Below are 24498 nucleotides of genomic sequence, written 5' to 3'. Positions count from 1 at the left end.
GGCAGTCACACTGTGTGTTTAATGAATGTGAAGTGATTTAGCATCTACTCACTGGAGCCCAGTGAGAAACCATGAATGAGAGTTTAGGGCTCGGTGGGCCAGATGGGGCCGTGAGTTGAGGGACACATTTTAATTTGATAAACCAGATGCCCTCCTGTTCTTCATGTTTATTTGTGATAAAGAGACGTTGACAACTTTGTGTCAGACGTCATGTTTCTTTAACCGGCAGATGGTGGAGACAGAAGAGTCCTCCAGCAAGAGACACTTCCAGGGACCCGTCCAAGCTTTTTAGGGAGGCTCTCCTGCTTAGCTGCTCTTAGATCAGATCAGAACAGATCAGATCAGAACAATTCTGTTTTTCCAGCTTCCACATCACAGTCCTGCTGCAACACAAGATCTGTAATGACATGTTCTTCAGCTTCATTTTTACTGTTGAGAGTTGAGAGTTTATTTTTTCTTCTTCTTTCCTCAATAAAACCACCTGAGTACTTCAACACTGTGAGAGGACGTCTGCTGCCACACTGTGGACAAAACCAGAGCTGCAGCCAGGGTCAGAGTTAAACACAATAATTAAAATATATCGCTGAAAATAACAAATGATTATCATAAAGATAAATAGGATTATATTAAAATGTATTTTATTGGTAACATAATCGTTGCCTTGAATATGGCCATAAATATAACTATTTCCCTGTATAAAAGTAGTCCTGTGTACTCAAATAAATACCAGTACTTTACAGTATGAAGCTTTACATCTTCGGCTACTGCATATATTTCACAATAAAGCCCCTATTTAAACAAAAGAATGGATTCGGGCAACAGAAACGCTGGAGTGCTTTTGCAACTCCAGCGGAAGTGTTGCAACTATTTATGTTTGTGATATAAATTCATCAGATAAACATTAAAACTCAGGGGAAAGATAATTTGTCTCTGTTTATTCTGCAGGGAAACACAATTTGTATCCGTGTATGAAGTATATAAAACACTTCCCAACCCGTTTCAGAGTAAAAGCTAAGTCCTGACATTCTGTTTAGTAAATAATCCGACTTGTATTGAAGGAAATGCATTAAACCATTTTTTTCTACGAAAACCAATCTCATCATCTCATCTCATTTTCGTCCGCTTATCCGGGGTCGGGTCGCGGGGGGAGCAGCTCAAGCAGGGGGCCCCAGACTTCCCTTTCCCGGGCCACATTGACCAACTCTGACGGGGGGATCCCAAGGCGTTCCCAGGCCAGTGTTGAGATATAATCTCTCCACCTAGTCCTGGGTCTTCCCCGAGGTCTCATCCCCACTGGACGTGCCTGAAACACCTCCCAAGGAAGGCGCCCAGTGGGCATCCTTACCAGATGCCCGAACCACCTTAGCTGACTCCTTTCTAAGTAAAGGAGCAGCGGCTCTAATCCGAGTTCCTCACGGATGACTGAGCTTCTCACCCTATCCCTAAGGGAGACGCCAGCCACCCTTCTGAGAAAACTCATCTCGGCCGCTTGTACCCGCGATCTCGTCCTTTCGGTCATCACCCAGCCCTCATGACCATAGGTGAGGATAGGAACGAAGATCGACTGGTAGATCGAGAGCTTTGCCTTGCGGCTCAGCTCTCTTTTCGTTACAACGGTGCGGTAAAGCGAACGCAATACCGCCCCCGCTGCTCCAATTCTCCGGCCAATCTCACGCTCCATAGTACCCTCACTCGCGAACAAGACCCCAAGGTACTTGAACTCCTTCACTTGGGCTAAGGACTCATTTCCTACCCGGGGTAAGCAATCCATCGGTTTCCTGCTAAGAGTCATGGCCTCAGATTTAGCGGTGCTGATCCTCATCCCAGCCGCTTCACACTCGGCCGCCAGCCGATCCAGTGAGTGCTGAAGGTCACAGGCCGATGATCCAATGAGGACCACGTCATCTGCAAAAATCAGTGACGAGATCCTCAGACCACCGAACTGCAACCCCTCCCCACCACGACTACGCCTCGATATCCTGTCCATGTATATCACAAACAGGATTGGTGACAAGGCGCAGCCCTGGCGGAGACCAGCATCCACTGAGAACGAAACTGACTGGCTGCCGAGGACGCGAACACAGCTCTCGCTTTGGGAGTACAGGGATTGGATGGCCCTGAGGATAGACCCCCTTACCCCATACTCCCGCAGCACCTCCCACAGTTTCTCCCGGGGGATCCGGTCATACGCCTTCTCCAGATCCACAAAACACATGTAGACCGGATGGGCATACTCCCAGCCCCCCTCCAGGATCCTTGCAAGAGTGAAGAGCTGGTCCATAGTTCCACGTCCGGGGCGAAAACCGCATTGTTCCTCTTCAATCTGAGGTTCGACGATCGGCCGAACCCTCCTTTCCAGCATCTTGGAGTAGACTTTACCAGGGAGGCTGAGAAGTGTGATGCCCCGGTAATTGGCACACACTCTCTGGTCCCCCTTTTTGAACAGGGGAACCACCACACCACCCCGGTTTGCCACTCCTTTGGCACTGTACCCGACTCCCACGCGATGTTGAATAGGCGTGTCAACCATGACAGCCCCTCAACACCCAGAGCCTTTAGCATTTCTGGCTGGATCTCTTCAATCCCTGGGGCCTTGCCACTGCGAAGATGTTTGACCACCTCAGTGACCTCCACTAGGGAAATTGACGATGAAACACCATCAACCTCGAGCTCTTCCTCCAACATAGAGGGCGTGTTATTCGGATTCAGGAGTTCCTCAAAGTGTTCCTTCCAACGTCCGACGACCTCCTCAGTTGAGGTCAACAGAGTCCCATCCTTACTGTACACAGCTTGGATGGTTCCCCGTTTCCCCCTCCTGAGGTGCCGGATAGTCTTCCAGAAACACTTTGGTGCCGGCCGAAAGTCCTTCTCAATTGCCTCTCCGAATTTCTCCCACACCCGCTGCTTAGCCTCCGACACGGCAGCAGCTGCAGCCCTTTGGGCCTGTCGGTACCCTGCAACCGAGTCAGGAGTCCTCCAGGATATCATATCCCGGAAGGCCTCCTTCGTCAATCGGACCGCTTCCCTGACCACCGGTGTCCACCACGGTGTCCGAGGGTTACCGCCCCTTGAGGAGCCTAAGACCCTGAGGCCACAGCTACCCGCCGCAGCTTCAGCAATGGAGGCTTTGAACACCGCCCACTCCGGCTCAATGCCACCAACCTCCACAGGAATGCCAGAAAAACTCCGCCGGAGGTGTGAGTTGAAGATACCTAGGACGGGGGCCTCCTCCAGACGTTCCCAGTTCACCCGCACTACTCGTTTGGGCTTACCAGGTCTATCTGGAAATTTCCCCCATTCCCTGATCCAACTCACAACCAGATGGTGGTCGGTTGACAGTTCCGCCCCTCTCTTTACCCGAGTGTCCAAAACATGCGGCCTCAGATCAGATGACACGATCACAAAATCGATCATTGATCTTCGGCCTAGGGTACTCTGGTACCAGGTACACTTATGAGCACCCTTATGTTCGAACATGGTGTTTGTCATGGATAATCCATGACTAGCACAGAAGTCCAATAACAAACGACCGCTCGGGTTCAGATCAGGGAGGCCGTTCCTCCCCACCACGCCTCTCCAGGTGTCTCCATCGTTGCCAACGTGAGCGTTGAAGTCACCCAGCAGAACTACGGAGTCCCCTACTGGAGCCCCATACAGGACTCCATTCAGGGTCTCCAAGAAGGCAGAGTACTCTGAGCTGCTGTTTGGAGCATACGCACAAACAACAGTCAGAGTTTTCCCCCCTACAACCCTTAGGCGCAGGGAGGCAACCCTCTCGTCTACCGGGGTAAACTCCAACACCGCGGCGCTCAGCCGGGGATTTATGAGTATCCCCACACCCGCCCGGCGCCTCACGCCCTTCGCAACTCCGGAGAAGAATAGAGTCCAACCCTTACCCTTACGGTACCAGAGCTGAGACTGTGCTTGGAGGTAAGCCCCACCAGATCTAACTGATAGCGCTCCACCTCCCTCACAAGCTCCGGTTCCTTTCCCCACAGCGAGGTGACGTTCCACGTCCCCAGAGCCAGCTTCTGCTGCCCGGGTCTGGTCCGTCGAGACCCCTGACCTTCGCTGCCACCCATGTGGCTGCGCACCCGACCCCAACGGGTCTTCCCACAGGTGGTGGGCCCATGAGATAAAGAGAGGGGGGGTGCCAAGTAGTTATGCCCGACCGGGCTCCGTGGCAAACCCGGCCACCAGGCGCTCGCCATCAAGCCCTCCGTCTGGGCCTAGCTCCAGACGGGGGCCCCGGGCTTCCTCCGGGCCGGGTCGCATCTCCTCTTTTTTCGTTATTCATTGAGGCTTTTTGAACCATTCTTAGTCTGGCCCCTCACCTGAGACCACTCTGCCATGAGAGACCCTACCAGGAGCACAAGGCTCCAGACAACACAGCCCTCAGGTTCACAGGGACACGCAAACCTCTCCACCACGATAAGGTGGCGGTTCCAGGAGAGGACGAAAACCAATTTATCTAGATATTTTTTTGAGGGAAAATGAAGAAAATGAACAAAGCGAATTCACATCTAAATGCATTTTATCAATTTATAAAATCACTTGAATCTTATCTCAAAGTTTAAGAGAGTCATGAGGTGTCATTCAGATGATCCACCAGAGGGAGATATCTTGAGGTAAAGCTTTTATAAAGCATAATCTACACAAAAAACAAGGATTTGAACACCAGACCTTATAGAGATTCCAGATCTTTAAAAGGAAAACATCTTATTTGTGTTTCATTGGAGAGGCGGTGGTCTAGTGGCAGAAACTTGGACTATGGGCAGAGAAGGTCTCTGGTTCGTCTCTGGTTCGACTCCACGGAGAGACAACAAAAGAACAACCTGATTGATCTGTCCAAAAATCCAAGACTCTCCCTACCCTGTCTAGTGCAGATGCCTGAGCAGGTGCCTGAGCAAGGCACCTTACTCCCCCAACATCTGCTCCCCGAGCGCCGTACATGGTCGCTCACTAATCTCTGTGTCCTGCACCAGATGGGTCAAAAGCAGAGGTTAAATTTCCCTACCTGCATGAGTGTGCCTGTGCATGTGTTTGGGACGAATAAAATGCATCTTAATCTTAATCTATTTTAATGTGTAGAGGTACATGTAACATGTATGACCACACGGTGTCTCTGCTTCAACTCTGAGGCCGAAGGGCATCAAGTCAAAGAGGGAGAGACAGTAACAAAACGGATGGTTGACAAATCAACCTTTCAAAGTAAGATGCCTCAACGTTAAACCATGAATCATTGTCAGTGGATTTAAATTGTTCAATTAAATAAAACAATAACAACAACAATAACAACTATAATACATATAATAATAATGAATAATTCTTTGTTAGTTTTGAGATGTGCTTTATAAATAAAGATGTGATTAATTATTATTAAATGCTTCTATTTGATTTGACTCTAATTGTTACTGTGTGTTGTGAATGAAGGATAACACAATCTGCCTCTCACTGAATCTCCTCTTAACACCAGGTGAGAACAGGCCGCTGGGAAATGCAGTAAATCCTGAAACACCAACAACTTCTTCCTCAAACACAACCAGCTCCTCCCAGTCAGGATATGTCTGTGTCTCCTCCTTTCACAGGTGTGTCAGTGTAAGAACCAGTGAACAACAAGCTGTGAACTGTGGGACATGAGTCACTGCAGGAAGTGAACGAGAGGGGGAGGAGCAGAGATCTGTTTCTGTTCAGAGGAAGCGAAACTGTTCCTCAGTCTCTGGCAGCAGCTGAAATGGCGCAGCAAGAATTTCACCTGGACAGAGGAAGATTCTGCTGTTCGATCTGTCTGGATCTACTGAAGGATCCGGTGACTACTGTCTGTGGACACAGCTACTGTAAGAGCTGTATTAACTCCCACTGGGACAAAGGGGAGGAGAGAGGAAGCTACAGCTGCCCTCAGTGTAGACAGACCTTCACACCGAGGCCTGTCCTGGAGAAAAACACCATGTTAGCTGATTTAGTGGAGGAGCTGAAGAAGACTGGACTCCAAGCTGCTCCTGCTGATCACTGCTATGCTGGACCTGAAGATGTGGCCTGTGATGTCTGCAATGGGAGAAAACTGAAAGCTATCAAGTCCTGTTTGGTTTGTTTGGCCTCTTTTTGTGAAAAACACCTCCAGCTTCATTTTCAATCAGCTCCATTTATGAAGCACAAGCTGGTCGAGCCCTCGGAGAAGCTCCAGGAGAACATCTGCTCTCGTCACGACGAGGTGATGAAGATGTTCTGCCGCACTGATCAGCAGTGTATCTGTTATCTCTGCTCTGTGGAGGAACATAAAGACCACGACACAGTGTCAGCTGCAGCAGAAAGGACTGAGAGGCAGAGAGAGCTCGGGCTGAGGAGACAAACAATCCAGCAGAGAGTCCAGGACACAGAGAAAGAAGTGAAGCTGCTTCAACAGGAGGAGAAGGCCCTCAATGGCTCTGCTGATAAAGCAGTGGAGGACAGTGAGGAGATCTTCACTGGGATGATCCGTCTGCTGGAGAAAAGAAGCTCTGATGTGAAGCAGCAGATCAGATCCCAGCAGCAAACTGAAGTGAGTCGAGTCAGAGAGCTTCAGGAGAGACTGGAGCGGGAGATCACTGAGCTGAAGAGGAAAGACCAGGAACTGAAGCAGCTCTCAGACACAGAGGATCACAACCAGTTTCTACACAACTACCCCTCACTGTCACCACCCAGTGGATCTACACACTCATCCAGCATCAGGATCCGTCCTCTGAGGTACTTTGAGGACGTGACAGCAGCTGTGTCCCAGGTCAGAGGTCGACTACAGGACATTCTGAGTGAGACAGAGACAGAGATTTTACAGATTGTGTCTCAAGTGGATGTTTTACTGCCACAACCAGAACCAGAGACCAGAGCTGACTTCTTAAGATATTCACAGGAAATCACACTGGATCCAGACACAGCATACAAATATCTGTTATTATCTGAGGGAAACAGAAAAGTAAGATGGACGAGTGAAGATCAGTCTTATTCTGATCACCCAGACAGATTCACTGATTGGCCACAGGTCCTGAGTAGAGAGAGTCTGACTGGACGTTGTTACTGGGAGGTGGAGGTGGAGGTGGAGGTGGGGCTGGGAGACGTTTTTGTAGCAGTCACATACAAGAATATCAGCAGAGCAGGACACCCAAATGAATGTCTGTTTGGATTCAATGATAAATCTTGGTCATTACGTTGTTATGTAAACAGTTATAACTTTTATTACAACAGCATCCAGACTCCAGTGTCAGGTCCTGTGTCCTCCAGAGTAGGAGTGTACCTGGATCACAGTGCAGGTGTTCTGTCCTTCTACAGAGTCTCTGACACCATGACTCTCCTCCACAGAGTCCAGACCACATTCACTCAGCCTCTCTATGCTGGAGTTTATGTTTGGTCTGGATCCCCAGTTGAGTTGTGTAAACTCAAATAGACTCGAGTCATTAAAAGCAGTGATTTAGATTCTGTGTTTAAATCTTTAAATTCTTTTGTCTCCATGTTTGTTGATCAAAGTTCGTCGTGGTGACGTTTCTGCTCCGCACAGAGATCAGCTGTCAATCAAACACTGACCTTCCTTTATCACACATATTCAGTTCTCACTTTGTAAAGACAGAAATCTATAATTACACTGACATGAATGTGTTTGAAAGAACAAATGTTGCTGTCGTTTTGAATATGTCCAAAATGGTAATTTCTGTCCTCATCTTCGATTATAAAGCAGAATGGAATGAAGTGCTCCAGTTCAAACTGATTCAGTAATGAAATAATAACAGCAATTACATTTTTATGTCTGTATGTGAAAATATACTTGAACAAATTAAAGAATTCTGATTCTGATCTGAAACGTTCAATTAATTAATTGATACCAACAATCGTAAACTGAGGCCGTTCGGCAGGCGAGTGTTTTAAGTATCATAACATTGAATGTATAAAATAAAACAAACGTAAACCTGATTTATTAACCTCAAGTCATCCTCTCTCTGTGTTTCATTATCCCGTGTTTCAACAGCCCTGCTGCCACAAACACTATAAACCAGTTTATGTCTAAATATTTACACTCTGTATTCTCTCTATACCTATTTCCTCTTATATTTTACTTTCCATGTTCTATACAGTTATTTCTGACCTTGTTCATCCTATGAAAAATAAAGAAAACATCATGAGGTCACGAGCTGTGGAACTAAACTAGGAGATGGACGAGAGCCAAAAGACAAAAAAGGAACGCAGAGAGCTGAACCCCACTTCACTGGTTATAGATTATGTAATGAACTCAAACCTCAGGAATTTAATCTTCACTAAAATCCATGTGTTGCTTTAATGGGCTTGTTTTCCTCACCAGTGCAGCTGTAGTCTACATAATTGTTTTCCCACACTCATGAACGTTCACCGCGACCTTTGAACTTTGAAATCAATTCAGTTCATCTTTGAGTTTAAATGACAACTGATCAAAAGTTGACAAAATTCCTCGACGGCAGATATGAGATTTGATGTTCAAGAAACCAAACACACTATGTTTAAAATAATGCGTTATCAACACAAAACATTAACACAAATTTTGTGGGCTTCTTTAAGTTTTATTCATCTTTAACATTTAATTATCAGGCTCATAGAAGTAACCTTTTACCATATCAAATAATTATTGGATATGAATCAACTTGAGAAGTATAATTTGTTAGGTCTCTAATTGTTTACCTGTAAACTTCTGAACACTAATTGCAACACAGTTTTTTTTATATACACACGTAATGATCTCAATATTATCCTTATCTGGTCATATAAGCAAAGTTGTGCTGAAAAATAAAGAAACCAAATAATGACAAGGTAAAAACTTTACATAAAAAGACAAAAACATTCAAAGTTAAACTCAAAAAGTCATAATGTAGAGAATGTGCATAATAACTCAATAAACTAAATAAAGAGTTTTCCAGTTGCATCTGATCCTTTCTGGATTCCTTTCTTTCAAAGTGTCTGATTGAACCTCCCAGTCTGTTTGTGACACCAGTCAAAGTCCAGCGTCAACACAAACATGTTGTTCTCTCGCTCATTGTCGAATCCGGTGGCGTCACAGAGCTCAGAGTAAACGACTCCAGGACAGAGCAGCTCTTTAACCTGGAAGGAGCCGAACAAACACCATCACATCTGACGGAGAGGAACCAGGTGAGAGGTGAACGGCTGCTCCGTCACAACCTCACACATCTGGACCGAGAGGTTCTACAGCTAGATTAGGAGGTTTTTACTGTTGTTGTGGAGAAACATCTGTTTTCATTAGTTAATCTTATCTGTGGGTGATTTATGTTACTAAAATAAATATCATATATGATGACTAGACAATAAGCATAATCCCCACACACCCTCAGGGGCTGTAACAGCTTTATAAAAAAAAATGTTGCCACAGATTCTCTCATGTACATGAATCCAAAGTGAACGAGAACTCGTGCAAGAGAGAAGAAGCTGAAAAACCTAAAATCTCCCAAAGGCCAAATAAACATAATTATATACAATTAAAAACAATGAGGACGAGAGACAGACGATTATTAAATGAAGGTGAAACCATTAACTGTAAATAAACTGCAAAGGGTGAAAGACTACAGGATAAACATTCGTCTTTAGTCTGAAGGATTTTACTGAGTGGTTTATTCTTATATCATTCGTATCTTGTTTTACAAAACAATGTAAAATATATGGCAAAACATTTTTTACTATTGACATGATTTTCCCTGGCAGTTGAAAATGCTGTTGATTTATTGATTGTTAGATAATAAAAAATGTCTTTAATGACTCATCCAGTTCTCACATTTGTGTTCTGAAATATACAAATCAATCAATCAAATCAATCAAATTTTATTTGTATAGCCCATATTCACAAATTACAATTCATCTCATAGGGCTTTAACAGGGTGTGACATCCTCTGTCCTTAACCCTCAGCAAGAGTAAGGAAAAACTACAAAAAACCCTTTTAACAGGGTAAAAATATGTAGAAACCTCAGAGAGAGCCACATGTGAGGGATCCCTCTCCCAGGACGGACAGAAGTGCAATAGATGCCACGTGCAGGAGAACATCAGCAATAATCAAAGTCTCTAGCAGCATTGATGAAGCACAGTCCATGCTCAGCAACCATCTAGACCACGATCCACCATCCAGACCAGACGCCACTTCAGTCCTCAGTCACCGTCCACCGCCGCCCACCAGGAGGACCCATCACAAGCCACCACTGCGGTCCTGGTCCACCGCCCGTGCCCAATGCCAACGCGACACAGGGTCCGCCACCAGCACCACGATCAGCCCACATGACTCAGAATCCGCCACACTGGATCCAACACCGCGACCCCCGGTGCGCGATCCACAAACCGTAATCCATGGTGCGGCCACAGAGGCCCTGGATCTGCGGGTGATAAAGCAAAGGGATTCCGGGGAAGGGGGATAGGGATGGAGAAGAGGAAGGAGAAGCTGGAAAGAGAAGCTCCGTGTGTCATGTGTCATAAAATAGAACAAGTAACGTTCTGGCGCACTAATTAGCTCTAACTATAAGCTTTATCAAAAAGAAAGGTTTTGAGCCTACTTTTAAACGAACAGATGGTGACTGCCTCCCGAACTGAAAGTGGTAGATTATTCCACAGCCGAGGGGCTTGATGGCTAAAAGCTCTGGCTCCTACTCTACTTTTAGAGAATTTAGGGACGACAAGTAGGCTTGAATTCTGGGAGCGGAGTGCTCTAGTGGGTTTATAAGGTATTAACAGCTCTTTAAGGTATAAAGGCGCTATATTATTAAGGGCCTTGAAGGTGAGGAGGAGAATTTTAAATTCTATTCTAGATTTAACTGGAAGCCAGTGTAGTGATGCTAATATTGGAGAAATGTGCTCTCTTCTCTTTGTTCTCGTCAGGACACGTGCTGCAGCATTTTGGACAAGCTGTAGAGTCTTTAACGACTTCCTGCTGGAGCCTGATAATAATGAATTACAATAGTCCAGTCTCGATGTAACAAAGGCGTGGACTAGTTTTTCTGCATCTTTTTGTGAAAGGACATGTCTAATTTTTGAAATATTACGCAAGTGGAAAAAAGCGGTCCTAGAAATTTGTTTTAAGTGACTATTAAAGGATAAATCAGGATCGAAGATCACTCCCAAGTTCCTGACTGTTTCATTGGAAGCAAGGGCAATGTCGTCTAGCGCAGCTATATCATTAGATAATGCATCTCTAAGGTGTTTGGGGCCAAGTATTATAACCTCTGTTTTGTCTGAGTTTAATAAGAGAAAATTGCGGGTCATCCAGGTTTTTATGTCCTTGAGACATGTTCGAAGTTTAGTTAATTGATTACTTTGTTCAGGTTTTATTGACAAATATAACTGGGTGTCATCCGCATAGCAGTGGAAATTTACCGAGTGTGTCCTGATAATGTTTCCTAGTGGAAGCATATATAATGAGAATAAAATTGGGCCGAGCACAGAGCCCTGTGGAACACCATGATTAACTTTGGTGCGCACAGATGACTCATCATTAATTTGCACAAATTGGGAGCGATCAGAAAAATACGATTTAAACCAGTTAAGGGCGGTTCCATTAATGTTAATTAACTGTTTTAGTCTTTGTAATAAAATTTGATGGTCAATTGTGTCGAATGCTGCACTGAGATCTAACAGAACGAGGACAGACACAAGTCCCTGATCTGAGGCTATTAAAAGGTCATTAGTGACTTTTGCCAAGGCTGTCTCTGTACTGTGATTGGCTCTAAACCCCGATTGAAAGTCTTCATATATATTATTTTCCTGGAGAAACTCACACAGCTGATTGGCTACCACTTTTTCTAAGATTTTAGAAATGAAGGAGAGGTTAGATATTGGTCTGTAATTGGCTAAAACCTCTGGGTCTAGGGTGGGTTTTTTGAGTAGGGGTTTGATGACAGCTATTTTAAAAGACTGTGGTACATAACCTGATGATAATGACAGATTGATAATGTTAAGTAACGAACTATCAATTAGGGGCAGAATGTCTTTAAGTAAGTTGGTAGGAATGGGATCTAAGATACAGGTTGTTGGTTTAGAACCTGAGATTAATTTGGTAAACTGATCACGGGTGATCAGAGAGAAGCTGTCTAAGTAATGGGTAGGATTCTCAGCCGTTTCTGAGATCTCTGTTGTTGGGAGGGTATTAGTGCCAATTGAGGGCAGGAGATGGTTGATTTTATTTCTAATAGTTTGAATTTTATCATTAAAAAAGGTCATAAAGATATTGCTATTTAGGGATGGAGGAATACTGGGTTCGGTGGAGGTGTGACTCTCTGTCAGCCTGGCTACAGTGCAGAAGAGAAACCTGGGGTTATTTTTATTCTCTTCTATTAGTTTTGAATAGTAGGCGGCTCTTACTTTGTGGAGAGCCTTTTTATATTCTTTAACACTATTCTTCCAGTCTATGAGGTTTTCAACATTGTTGCTGGAGCGCCACTTCCTTTCTAGTTTTCTTGATAATTGTTTTAACTCATTTGTCTGGGAATTATACCACGGAGCTAATTTACTATGTTTGACATTTTTCTTTTTTAGAGGCGCTATTGAGTCTAATGTTAATCGTAATGAGTCTGCAGAGCTATCGACGAGGTGGTCGATCTCAATGGAGCTCAGGGTTTTAAAGAATTTGTTGTTTATATCTACTGCTAATACGGGTTTAAATGTAATTGGGATTATTTCCTTAAATTTAGCTACAGCACTATCAGGTAGACATCTAGAAAATGAATTTTTTATTAGTGGCATATATTCAGTTATTGAAAAATCAAAGGTTATTAAATTATGGTCTGATAGAACTGGATTGCGCGGAAGTACTGTTAAATTTTCAATTGCGACACCGTACGATAATACAAGGTCAAGTGTGTGGTTACCACAATGAGTAGGTTTGTGCACACACTGACTGAAACCAATAGAGTCTAGTATTGAAATAAATGCTACGCTAAGGCAATCTTTATTATTATCAACATGAATATTAAAGTCACCAACAATAATAATTTTATCGGTCTTTAGGACTAAGTTTGATAAAAACTCAGGGAATTCCTTTAAAAATTCAGTATAAGCCCTGGGGGCACGGTAAACTACGGCAAATATGATTGGCTGTTGGTGGTTCCTTGATTGGCGTGGAAGACTAAGAACCAGACATTCAAATGACTTGTAGCTGAGTTTAGGTTTAGGATTAATTGATAGACTGGAGTTAAAAATAGCAGCAACTCCACCTCCTCGCCCAATTTCTCTAGGAACCTGTGAATTGATATGACTGGGGGGAGTAGATTCATTTAGACTGACATAATCATCAGGATGCAGCCACGTCTCAGTGAGGGACAATAAATCTATGTTGTAATCAGAGACTATTTCATTAACTAAAAGAGCCTTTTTTTCCAGTGATCTAATGTTTAAAAGACCACATTTAAAAGTCTGGGTTTCCTGTATTGTTTCAGAGGTTGTTTTAATTTGTATTAAATTTTTGTGTGGAGTTCTCGTTCTATTATTGTTTAATTTCAATAATTTAATCGGACGGTGAACAGACACAATCTCTATGGGGTTTTGTGACTGATCCAGAGGGAGCGCAGAGAAGTGTTTAGCACTGCAGCTCTGCTTCCTGGTCCCAACTATGGGTTGTCATGTTATAGACTTAGTAATATTCCTAGATAAGAGAGCTGCTCCATCCCAAGTGGGATGGACGCCGTCTCTCCTAACAAGACCAGGTTTTCTCAAAAAAGTTAGCCAATTATCTATAAAGCCCACGCCGTTTACAGGACACCACCTCGACAGCCAGCGGTTAAAAGACAACATGCGGCTAAACATGTCATCACCTGTTGTGTTAGGGAGCGGGCCAGAGAAAACTACTGTGTCCGACATCGTTTTAGCAAAAGCACACACCGACTCAACATTCAATTTAGTGACCTCCGACATACGAAGCCGGGAGTCGTTGCTGCCGACGTGAATTACGATTTTATTGTATTTACCTTTTTTAGATTTAGCCATTAACTTAAGTTTAGATTCGATGTCGCCGGCTCTGGCCCCTGGGATACAATTAACTATGGTCGCTGGTGTCGCTAACCTGACGTTTCTCAGAACCGAGTCGCCAATAATCAGAGTTTGTTTATCAGCGGGTGCCTCGCTGAGTGGAGAGAATCTATTTGAAACGTGAGCTGGTGGCTCTTTAATCGTGGGCTTTCTAAGTCTAGCACTATGCCCCCTCTGGAACGTCACCCATCTGCCCTGGGCTCCCGGCTGCACGGGACTAGTCTGGGGACTGCTCGTTAAGGCTAAGCTACGTGCTAAGCTAGGTGGCTCCGCGGCTAGCGGGAGCCGGCTAACTACAGCTAACGGAGTTTCTAAGCTGCTGAGCCGAGCTTCTAAGTCGCTAAGCCTCGCCTCCATCGCTATCAACACACTACATTTATTACATGTACCACTACTGTTAAGGGAGGCAGAGGAGTAGGTAAACATTAGACACTCGGAGCAAGAGAGAGCAGTAGAGCAACAGGGAGAGAGAGAAGACATCGCTGCTATATAGCTACGAAGGTGAGCTCAGACAGAACACAGAATCACTAAGCACGATAGAATAAGCGTTGGTATGTGCGAGTGTTTAACTACAGACCGGTGATTTTAGCCGTAGTGCTACAGGGAAACAGTTGTGTTTAGCAGCGGAGCTAATTCGCAGAGCGACCACCACCAGTGGCAAGAAAAAACAGGAAATGACGCAGCACGATATCAGGCCTTTAATTAAATAAAGCATCATTTACATAATGAATCATAACATTTCAGTGAATGGAACCTGATGCCTCCTTCTCTTACGTCTATTTTTGGTTGTTGCATTAACCAGCTCGTGATTCTTTTCAATCTTTGAATTGTGAGTGCATCATATCACTGGAATAGAACTCGAACAGAACACAGAGTTCAGAGAGAGATCTGCTGCTCTCTGTTGGCTGACCTGGAATCTGAAGTAAAAACTGATCAAGTTCATGTTGCTGCTCAAATTCACTCAGTTTCATTCTCATGTTGGAAAGTGAAAATCTTAGAACCTTGAAATTGGTGGGATTCTTTTTCCACATATGGAGATAACCATTTCTTTATGACAAATATACATCTATAATAATAGATGTATATTTTATTACGTTTTCACCCTCATTTACTTTAAAAAGTTGATCTGAGTTTGTAACAAACTGAGGCATCTGAACTGAAAACGAGCCTCCAGCACTTTAAAGGATGGTTAGTGTATTCTCCAAAGAAAATATTACAAAACAAAATCATATTGGTAAACTCCTAGTGTATATTTCTAGAGAGGCGGTGGACTATTGGCAGAAACTTGGACTATGGGCAGAAAAGGTCTCTGGTTAGTCTCTGGTTCGACTCCACGGGGAGACAACAAAAGACCAACCTGGATTGATCTGTCCAAAAATCCAAGAGTCTCCCTACCCTGTCTAGTGCCCCTGAGCAAGGCACCTTACTCCCCCAACATCTGCTCCCCGAGCGCCGTATGGTCGCTCACTGCTCTGTGTGTCCTGCACACAGATGGGTTAAAAGCAGAGGTTAAATTTCCCTACCTGCATGAGTGTGCCTGTGCATGTCTGTGCATGTGTTTGGGACGAATAAATGCATCTTAATCTTAATCAAAACTTCAATCTCCGTGATCGATCAAAAAAAGATTCAGTGCTAGAAGGGCAGGTAGGTGAATGGGCGTGTCCACGTGACTGCTTCTTGTCCAGTCGTGCACGCGTGATGCGATCTACCCACACTACCTCTGCCATCGACCAGTAGATCTCTGCTATAGAGTCTCATTCCCCAGTCTGTGTAGAGGGGCTCTACCTCCTGATGACGTAAAAAAAGTTATTTACTCAAAACAAAACAATATTCTTTCATTAAAAATAAATCCTGTTTAATTTCATCAACAGTATAAGACTCATGTAAAAAGCAGATACTCATTAAATGTGATTTAGATCTGCTGTGTTGTGGGGTAAGCGTCGGGTGAAGTTTGAACTCAGTCTGTGAGCAAACTGTCTCCGAACACGTTTCTGTACGAGGTCTTCAGGAACTGGACGTAGTTCTGCAGACTGCAGTTTGTGGAGTCCGACTGCTCCAGTCTGTCCTTCATGCTCTGCAGCTGACTCTGGAACTGACGCTCCATCTGGAGAAACAGAGAGGTCACAGAAATACAACTCATCAGCATCAGCATCATTCCCCTGTTTTAACTCTGTTGAAATGTTGGGAGGAGGGACAGTGACCTGCTCCTTGCTGCACTGGTGCTGACTCAGCTCTGTTTTAGCATGACTCAGCTGGTTCTGCAGGTCCAGGGTTTTAGACTGGGACGCTCTCTCTTTGGCCAAAACCTTCTGCATGTTGTTGTCAACCTGCAGACCGGCGAAGCACAGGGTTTACCTGACTGGAATATCACTTTATATACATTAAATCACTCAAAACAGGAATAATACCTTTTTATTGTCACATTACCAGAACAGAATCCCAACCAGAGTCATTAAATTACTGATTATATTGAAACCTTGATTATATTCATTGCTACTTAAGGCCACTGTGCACATGTAGAAAACCTATTGGAGTCAAGCACAAAGACAAACATAATAATTCCTGAAGATAAATTTGTGGAAGAAACACAGAGACACAGAGACTTTTTACACGTTATGAATGTGTGAATAACAAACTGTTGTGTAAAGAGCCGCTCGTGGTCATCAAGACTGGAAACAGGCCACATCAGACCATTGACATGCTGGTTTCCCACCTGTCTCTCTACAGCGTCCAGAGCTTGTTGCAGCTGTCTGGACAGAGCGCTGCACTCATGTGTCTTCTCCTCCAGCTGCTGCTGAACGCGTTGGACTCCAGCTTCTTGTGAGGTGAGAGCCTCAGACATCTCTTTGTGTTCCTCCTTCGTGTCCTCCAGGCTCCTACAACACACAGATCAACAGTCGCTCTTTTCTGCAACATATGGATGGATAATTTATCTCAGAAACATATGTGCACGTGTTTCAGAGATAGTTTTATAAGCGTTGGCACCTTTCCATGTGGTGAATTGTTTCTTTGAGGGCGTCGTTTTTCTCCTGAAGCCGCAGGTTCTCCTCCTGAAACATCTCCAGCTGAGCGTGTTGTTGCTTCTTCTGTGGAGGAAAACAAAAAAACACTGAGTCAGCCATGACAGAAATCCACCTGGGGCCGAAGATCACCAGGTAGAGCTTCTCCACAGCGGCATGGGCTTGATTTAAGACCCAAGCATTTAGTACCTCTAATATCACTGTTTTCCTGGTGGCCTGAACTATGTGAAGATGTTTCCAGTGTCCTGCTGTGTACCTGGTGTCTGACCTCAGACAGGGCCGAGCTGTTCTCCAGCGTCCTCCGCTCGTGGGCGTCGACCTCCTGCTGGGCGTCTCGGAGCTGCTGCTCGGTCCGGCTCAGTCTGTCGGGCAGCGCCTCCAGCTCGCGGAGTCGGCCCAGCAGCTCCCTCCTCACCTGCTCCTTCTCCCTCTCCAGGCTCACCTTCACCGCCTGCATGTCCTTCTGCATCATCTCCAGCTTCAGACAGTACTCCTCCGACTCCAGACGAGCCTGCTGGACCTGAACACAACACACCGGTATCTCAACATGGGATCTGTCCATGCAGAAACCTGGATCTGGATCAGCACTACTTTAATATGTGATATCAATGAACTAAACCTCATTTAGCATTTAATTTGCTGTGTGTAAAGTTTGTAAAGTGACGCAGCTTCACTGAAAGTCAGTCCGTACCTTCTTCTTGTATTTCTCCACGAGGTCTTCATACTTTTTGATGGACGTCTTCAGCTGATGAGCTTCAGACTGAAATCCCCGCAGTTTCTCCTCGAATGTTGTAAACTCAGCCTGAAAATGACATAAATACCAGTTAAATACATTTTCCTCTAGATGACGGAGATTATGAAACATTGGAGGAAAAAGCCGTCAAAGCCGAGATGAAAAAAATCTAGATTTTTGTGGCGGTACCTGGAGTCTCTGGTTCTCCAGCTTGGTGGAGGCGTTTTCATCAATGAGGTAACGAAGCTGTTCACGGGACTTCTCCCTCTCCTGCCGGGTCCGGTCCTCTGCTGAGTGAAGACCATAATCCAGCTCGCTCACGTGGCTGCGATGGAGGAAAGGACGATTGTGAAAGAGTTTCAGTAAGAGTACAATCAAAGATACTTTTTGAATCTTAACAGTTTTGCTACACAACATTGTGTTTGAGACTGAAGCTGCTTGTTGTCAGTTCTATTTTCTCTCAGTTGTATTTTTTTGTTGTGTAATTTCTCTCATGACTGTAACCCTCAGTCTAGCACATTATGAGAAATTCAAGTGTGTAAAGGCCAAATAAATGAATCATATTGTCTGTGCACATCCTGATGTTTTACACAAAAAAGAGTTCCCTCACAGTTTGAGAGCAGACACTTCCTCCTCCAGCTGCTTATTAGCAGCCGCCTCTTTAGAATGTCTCAGGCACCAGTCGCTGGATGTGGCCAGAGCTTGAACCAACTGGGTTTCCTTTAAAACAGAGAGAATATTATATTTATTAGTGTTTCTATACTTCTCTATCAAACAGTAGCATCAGGATGGCACCTGATTGGTCCAGAAATCAATCTTCTGTAAGGCAAATACCCAGAACACACAGGTAGAGTCATAAAGAGCTGTCTCCCAGAGACAAGAAGAACAAGGAGTCCAGCACCAGATGGTCTGAACTCCACAGACCTGATCTCAACATGTAGAGAAAAATAAACTGGTGTTTTCCATCCTGTGTGTAATGTTCCATGTTGATCATTGATGTTCCTGACATTGTAGATCCAGTCATTAGCTGCTGAGGAATGTGGAAATCTTCCATTAAACTCCAGGATCTCGTGGAGGCGGCTCTGAATACTGACCTTCTCCTGAAGTTTTCCTTCCAGCTCCCTGGGGGCCTGCTGGGTCACTGGAGCTTTCTGCTCTCGCCTCCACTGCGTCTCCTCGTAGTCCTCCTCCCTGCGCTGCCTCTGAGCCTGTAGCACCTCCTGCTTCGGCTCCTGATTCTCCTGCATCCTCTGTCCCGGTGCTGGCGTACTCCATGAGAACGGTTCCCAATGTGGTCCCTGAATTACCTCTGAATAATTAGGACTTGGCTTCTGGAGAAAGATGTTGCTGTTCAATGTTTTTAAATTAGGTACGGACCATATAAGCATTTAAAAGGCTGTATTTGTGTTTGTTATTTAGTCTTTATATACATATACTGCTGAGCTGTTGAACTTTACGCTCACAGACCTGAATCTGAGCAGACATTCGAGCCGTTCCAGCCTCAGCTGTGCTCATCTGATCTGACTCTGTGTTGTTGCGTGTTGACTCCAGGATTCTCCACTGCTCTTCCGTCCTCTTCAGGTTGTCCTGCCGGGACGGAGGGAAGCAGAGGGTGAGGGAGAGTTTCTCCTTTACGGACGACCTGAGGATAAACCTATATCTGATGGTGTGAGAGACATCAGAAACAAAAGCACTGCTCCACTTTTCATTCTTCACCTTTTCTAAGTCCAAGTGCTGAGCGAGCCTGGACGCCTCTTTCTCCTTGTTGCTGAGTTCGGCCAAAAGTCGCTGTAACGGGAAAAACAAAAAAATGGAGGACGTCCTGAGATGACCTGGTGGCACGTGAACACATGAACCAAGAGGTGATTAACAAGTCGCTCACAATGTTCTCAGCTTCACTGTCGGCCACTCTCTTCTTCAAGGCATCTTTCTGTTCGGACCAAGCCAGTGAATCTCTCTGTGGATTAAAGCAACAGCAAGAACTATTGAACATCGGTGTTTATGGGGAAATGTATAATTCTTTAATAGTTTCTCTATAAACAGAAATCATATCAACTCGTCATTTTCTTCTTCGGATTCCTTTTCTGTTTAAATGGCTTTTATTTGGCAGATAAGTCAACAGAATAAAAGCGCTAAACTTTCATTAGGTGAACTCACCCTGTCAACGATGGTCCAACCAAGATTTTAATTTATAATAATATAAAAACAGAAGAATTCTCATATTTCAGATGGAAGCAGCAGATGTTTGGAATTCATTGCTTCGTTAATGACTTAAACAATTAATTGACTATCCGAAATACTGCTGTCACTGATTATCTGATTTCTTGTTTTGCAGTTTCGTGAGAACTAGTTGTTCTGAATCTTTGAGAGTCGTTTGAACAGAACTCCGGAGAGGGTTAGGGTTAGTTCTGCACCTCGTTCTGGGTCCACTCTCTGAGGAGCTCTCGGAGGCTCTGGTTTGTGTAGTCGAACATCTGTATCTTCTCCAGCAGCAGCTCCTGCTGTCGCCCCACTGAGGCTGCGTTCAGCTTCGACAGCCGCTTGTCCTGAACAACAAGCAGATAGGTGAAACCGTGAGCATGTACAGAAACAGAAGTTGTCCTCTGTGCATCCATCATCCGTTGTGATCCACCGTGTACACACAACAATCCTTCTGGAGGCAGTTTACAACCTTAACAAGGCTGTCAACAGTCTCCTTCAGGGCAGTGAGCTGATTGGCTACTGTCACACCGTCGATTTCTGCTTCCACTAAGGCCCTGAGGAGCTCGTCCGTCTCCCCGTGGGAGCTCCTTGAATCCTGTCTGTCGGCAGGAAAAGAGAAGAAAATCATAAGTACGAGTGTGTTCCACAGCTGTCCTCGTAGGTTTACGTGTCATCGGCTGGTATCTGGCTTATTTGCTTAATTCCTTTACTTGATTATTCACATCTTATTGATCTCAACCTGCATCAGTATTAAAAGAAGTACTTTAAAATCCATGACTAGGGACAATTTACTGTATCTTTAGGATCTTGAATGCTGGGATTATACTTTTGTTGGGAGTATTTATAAACTGTGGTAGTGGAAGTTATGTAAACTTAACTTTAGTAAAGGATCTGAGTACTTCTGCCACTCGACATGACTGACAATGATTCTGAAACAGCATAAATACGACAGCTTTTCAGTAAAGACAAGACTAAAGAACTACCCTTTGTCCTATAAGTTTGTATAAATTGATCCTATTTTACTAGCACTTTTCAAACTGTCTATCGAACATCTGGCAACATTCTCTTTGTAGGACTAGAAAAAACAAAATGAAAATGGCTGTTTTCCAAGTGTTTAATCATCATCTCTAAACTGTATGAGTTGTTATTTTCTTTACCCTAGAATGGGTCTTTTATATTTAATTACTTTACATTTAAAAACTTTATATTTACATCAGGAGCGGTCCCTCTTTACGGAGGCCGCCACCGTTTTTACAGTAGCCCAGACCGGACAAACCAAACACCCTTTGAGTTTTTATAACTGAAGGCTACCACAGGTTCTCCGTCATGTTTGGAAGGACAGGGTGAGGTGAGCAGAATTGAGCTGCAACATTAAACTTCACCACTAGATGTCCCTAAATTCTACAAACTGAACCTGTAGGTTGTGTTTGATTTGAATATGAGACATTCATTTGAAGCTTTGATATTTGCTGCTGCTCTGACCTCTTTAGACGACGGACGTCTTCTTCCTCTCGGAGCAGGACACTGAGGGTTCTGGGAACTGGCGTTGTGTTCTCCTCCTGCTCCTCTCCACCACGCCGATGTCCGAACTGAAGCTGCGCTCGGCTTCTCTGAAGGAGAGACACAAACAAACACAACTCATGCTCAGTGATCACACATTAAAATAAGGATGAAGGGTTTGTCTATGGTGCCAAAGAGACCTGGCCGGAGTCTAAGCCCACGTCTTTTCGGGAGGACGGTCCTCCTGGAGGAATCCACGGTGATCGAACCTTATGCCTCGCTCCATCTCCCTTCTTCTGATAATATTTTGTCCTGTTCTGCAGAAGATGGAGACAAATTCCTCATTAGACGTGTTACAGCGTCAGCACCCTTTTCTTACGATACTAGAAATTCTATTTGTAAACACAGGTAGACATAAAATGATGTGTGTTTGCGTCCCTTTGTGGATGTTTTGTGTGTGTTTCATGATTTTGAACAACTCGACATATAACAGTATATACTTAATAGACTGATTGAAATATGCTTTCTTTAATTTTATAGTGTTAGTATGGCTGCTCACAATCACTTCAGACTTACGCTTGACTTGTTCATAAAGGTGCTGTATGAAGAAGATGAGGAGGAAGATGAGGAGGCATTTCCCGGTCTTGGTTCTGAGTGAGTGATCTCTGACGCTGAGGACATAGACTATTTTAAACTGGGAGTTGTGGGTGTGTCCTTGAAATCCAGCTCTCCTACATGAAGAAGGAACCTTTGATGAAATATGAGTTGCATCTTCTATGCCATCAAAGGAGTCATGATTTCGTTGAGTTAGTTTTACATTTTCAAGGAATCAAGATGACAATCACCCAATTGGAGTTGATCTGATGAAAGCTCAACGAGGAGTTTGTCAGAATAAACGACGTGTAAAACGGCCACAAAATCTAAAATGGCCGACTTAATGCTGTGTTAATCAAATTTAGTTTTTTCCGTGTTTGCCGGATTTTCAAGTATGTTCAAGCTGTCAAATTTATTTTCCTAGAACCAACAGAAAAACCATAGAGCCTTTGAACTGTCGGTGCTCGGTGCAACTAATACTAATCACAATATGTCAAACTAATGAAGTAGCTCCTACAGTGGGAGTTTTGTGACTCTGCGAACATTTTGTGAATTAAATTTGACCTTGTGTGTATCTTTGTGACTTTTCTTTTGACATTTGAGCTCTTTGCGGTAGTTTTTTGAATCTATGTTGGTATTTTGTATCGCTTTGAGTTAGTTAAGTGACTCTATGTTGACATTTTGTGTCTCTTCGTTGTTGATTTGAGTCTTTGTTGTAGTTTTGTGTCTCTCTTGACATTTTGTGTATTGTTTTTGTGTCTCTTCTGTTGACAGGTGAATCACCTACATATACTGTGAAGAAACTAACAAATCAGAATGACTGAGCTTGTGAATTTCAAATATGATCTTCACTGTGTATTGTAGATATTTAACACTAGATCATCGCACGTGTTTTACATGAGCAGTAAAAAGGTCGGCCTGTGTTCCCAGTAGAACGAACCAGTGTAACCACCTGCGGAGATTTGCTGCTCCTCACATGCACGTGCACAGGTGTGTTCCGCGCTACGTGGACATGACCCGGAGGCGGTGGGGGGGACTCCCTGGTTCTCATTCTGTCCAGACCCGTTCACACGTCACATCATCATCCAGGGTTCAGGTTGCTCTTCTGTCTGCGGAAGCGAATGTTGGTCCGGTGTCCTTACGAGCCCGCTGATTGGCTCGTTAGCAGAACCTCGTTCTGTGATTGGTGGAGGAGAGTTTCCATTTGCCTCGCTCCTGGTGGCAGTTGAGAAGCGGTGCTGCGTTCACGGACCGTTGATGCATTGTGTAAACTTTGGTTAAACTTTGAGTGTGAACATAATATGTTGGTGGTGGTGGGCGAGCACGAGTGTGTCACTCAAGAATTGTATAGAAAACTGTGGCTCTCGTGAAAAGACAATTTCCTTTTTAAGATAAGGAATAAGAAGGAAATTAATTTAGATTTTAAATACAAAAGCAAAACTGGTTTCAAACAGGCTTCATGAACTCAACAGTGAGTTCAGTGAACTCCAGTTTCTAACATTAATAATCAACTTTATTTATAAGTGTTTTATTAAACTGATTAGTTGTTTTCTCACACCAGGTAGGGCCATTTATGACAAGCACTTCATAGTAATATACTACTTACGACTATTATATTATAGTAAGGTACTGTTTATAATAATTGTACTATAGTAACATACTATTTATCACGACCGTTTCATAGTAATATATTTATTATACTATGTATACCTTAAAGTACGGATTAAACCCTTAAAGCTCTGTTCTGTTTCCAGGCTTTTGTTTCTTTATGGTTTTTTTTTGTCCAGCTGGACCAAGTGTATGTGGATGAATGAATCTACAGTTGACTTTGTCTGATTTAATGTAAATACTACTAGAAGACAGGTCCCTTCAAGAGGTGGGCTTCAGGATTTACAAGCCTTTCCCCCATTTACTTAATAATTTTTTTAAATTTTAACTGTTTAAATTAAATAACTATTTCCAACATCTAACATTCTAATGAAATACTTCTGGCATAAATTGCATCAATCAACAGTTGATAACTCATTTGGAATCAACTGATCATTTTACATTTCTTTACTTTTAACAGAAAAGAAGTCATGTTTATTTCAGCCTACAACTTCCATCTTTTAATGCAGAAAGGAAGTAAGAAAACATCATGCTTTGTTGCCCTCTGGTGGTTTTATCGGGGAAGGACAGAATGGTACATACTAAAAGCAGCTCCTTCCTTCCCCTTCTCCAGGCTCACCCTTCCTCATCCCTCATCCCTGCTGGAGCTGAACACAACTCACCGGTTTCTAAAGATCTGATCTGTCCGTGCAGAAACCTGGATCTGGATCAGCATCATAAGATCTGAATGAGATCCTTTTGAATTTGGGATTTCAGTGAACTATGCATCAATTGCTGTTTCTTGACTAATGGCGCTACTTGATATTTTTCTCCACCAGGTCTTCGTACTTTCA

At 43.9% G+C, this 24498-nt stretch overlaps 2 protein-coding genes and 1 long non-coding RNA gene across 10 annotated transcripts; 2 read left to right on the top strand and 1 right to left on the bottom strand.

Annotated features, from left to right (window-relative positions):
- The first annotated feature begins 5639 nt into the window (after positions 1–5639).
- LOC133936486 (tripartite motif-containing protein 16-like) lies at positions 5640–7952 on the top strand. Its single transcript, XM_062381329.1, has one exon. It carries the CDS (start codon positions 5735–5737, stop codon positions 7415–7417), a length of 1683 nt encoding a protein of 560 aa, XP_062237313.1. The 5' UTR covers positions 5640–5734; the 3' UTR covers positions 7418–7952.
- Positions 7953–8948: 996 nt separating this feature from the next.
- Positions 8949–22633, top strand: LOC133936879 (uncharacterized). Of its 8 annotated transcripts, none has more exons than XR_009914990.1 (5): positions 8949–9141; positions 16736–18123; positions 18776–19130; positions 19343–19623; positions 21454–22633. It is a non-coding gene; the product is annotated as an uncharacterized LOC133936879 (long non-coding RNA). The 8 variants fall into 8 exon arrangements; XR_009914978.1 differs by lacking the exon at positions 21454–22633 and adding an exon at positions 20097–20205; XR_009914966.1 differs by lacking the exons at positions 18776–19130; positions 19343–19623; positions 21454–22633 and having other exon boundaries at positions 16736–16833; positions 17050–18329.
- On the bottom strand, positions 14704–23158 carry LOC133936852 (outer dense fiber protein 2-like). Its single transcript, XM_062381356.1, has 17 exons — positions 23010–23158; positions 21664–21780; positions 21446–21573; positions 20433–20562; positions 20176–20307; positions 19644–19718; positions 19478–19549; positions 19229–19348; positions 18856–19092; positions 18372–18481; positions 17951–18086; positions 17720–17830; positions 17285–17548; positions 16994–17094; positions 16722–16884; positions 16210–16335; positions 14704–16112 (listed from the first exon to the last, which is right to left on the bottom strand). Exons 1-17 carry the CDS (start codon positions 23106–23108, stop codon positions 15966–15968), a joined length of 2268 nt encoding a protein of 755 aa, XP_062237340.1. The 5' UTR covers positions 23109–23158; the 3' UTR covers positions 14704–15965.
- Positions 23159–24498: the final 1340 nt, after the last annotated feature.

The sequence above is a fragment of the Platichthys flesus genome, chromosome 3 (assembly GCF_949316205.1).
Source record: "Platichthys flesus chromosome 3, fPlaFle2.1, whole genome shotgun sequence".
NCBI lineage: Eukaryota > Metazoa > Chordata > Actinopteri > Pleuronectiformes > Pleuronectidae > Platichthys > Platichthys flesus.
This window is presented reverse-complemented; position numbering and strand designations above follow the sequence as displayed.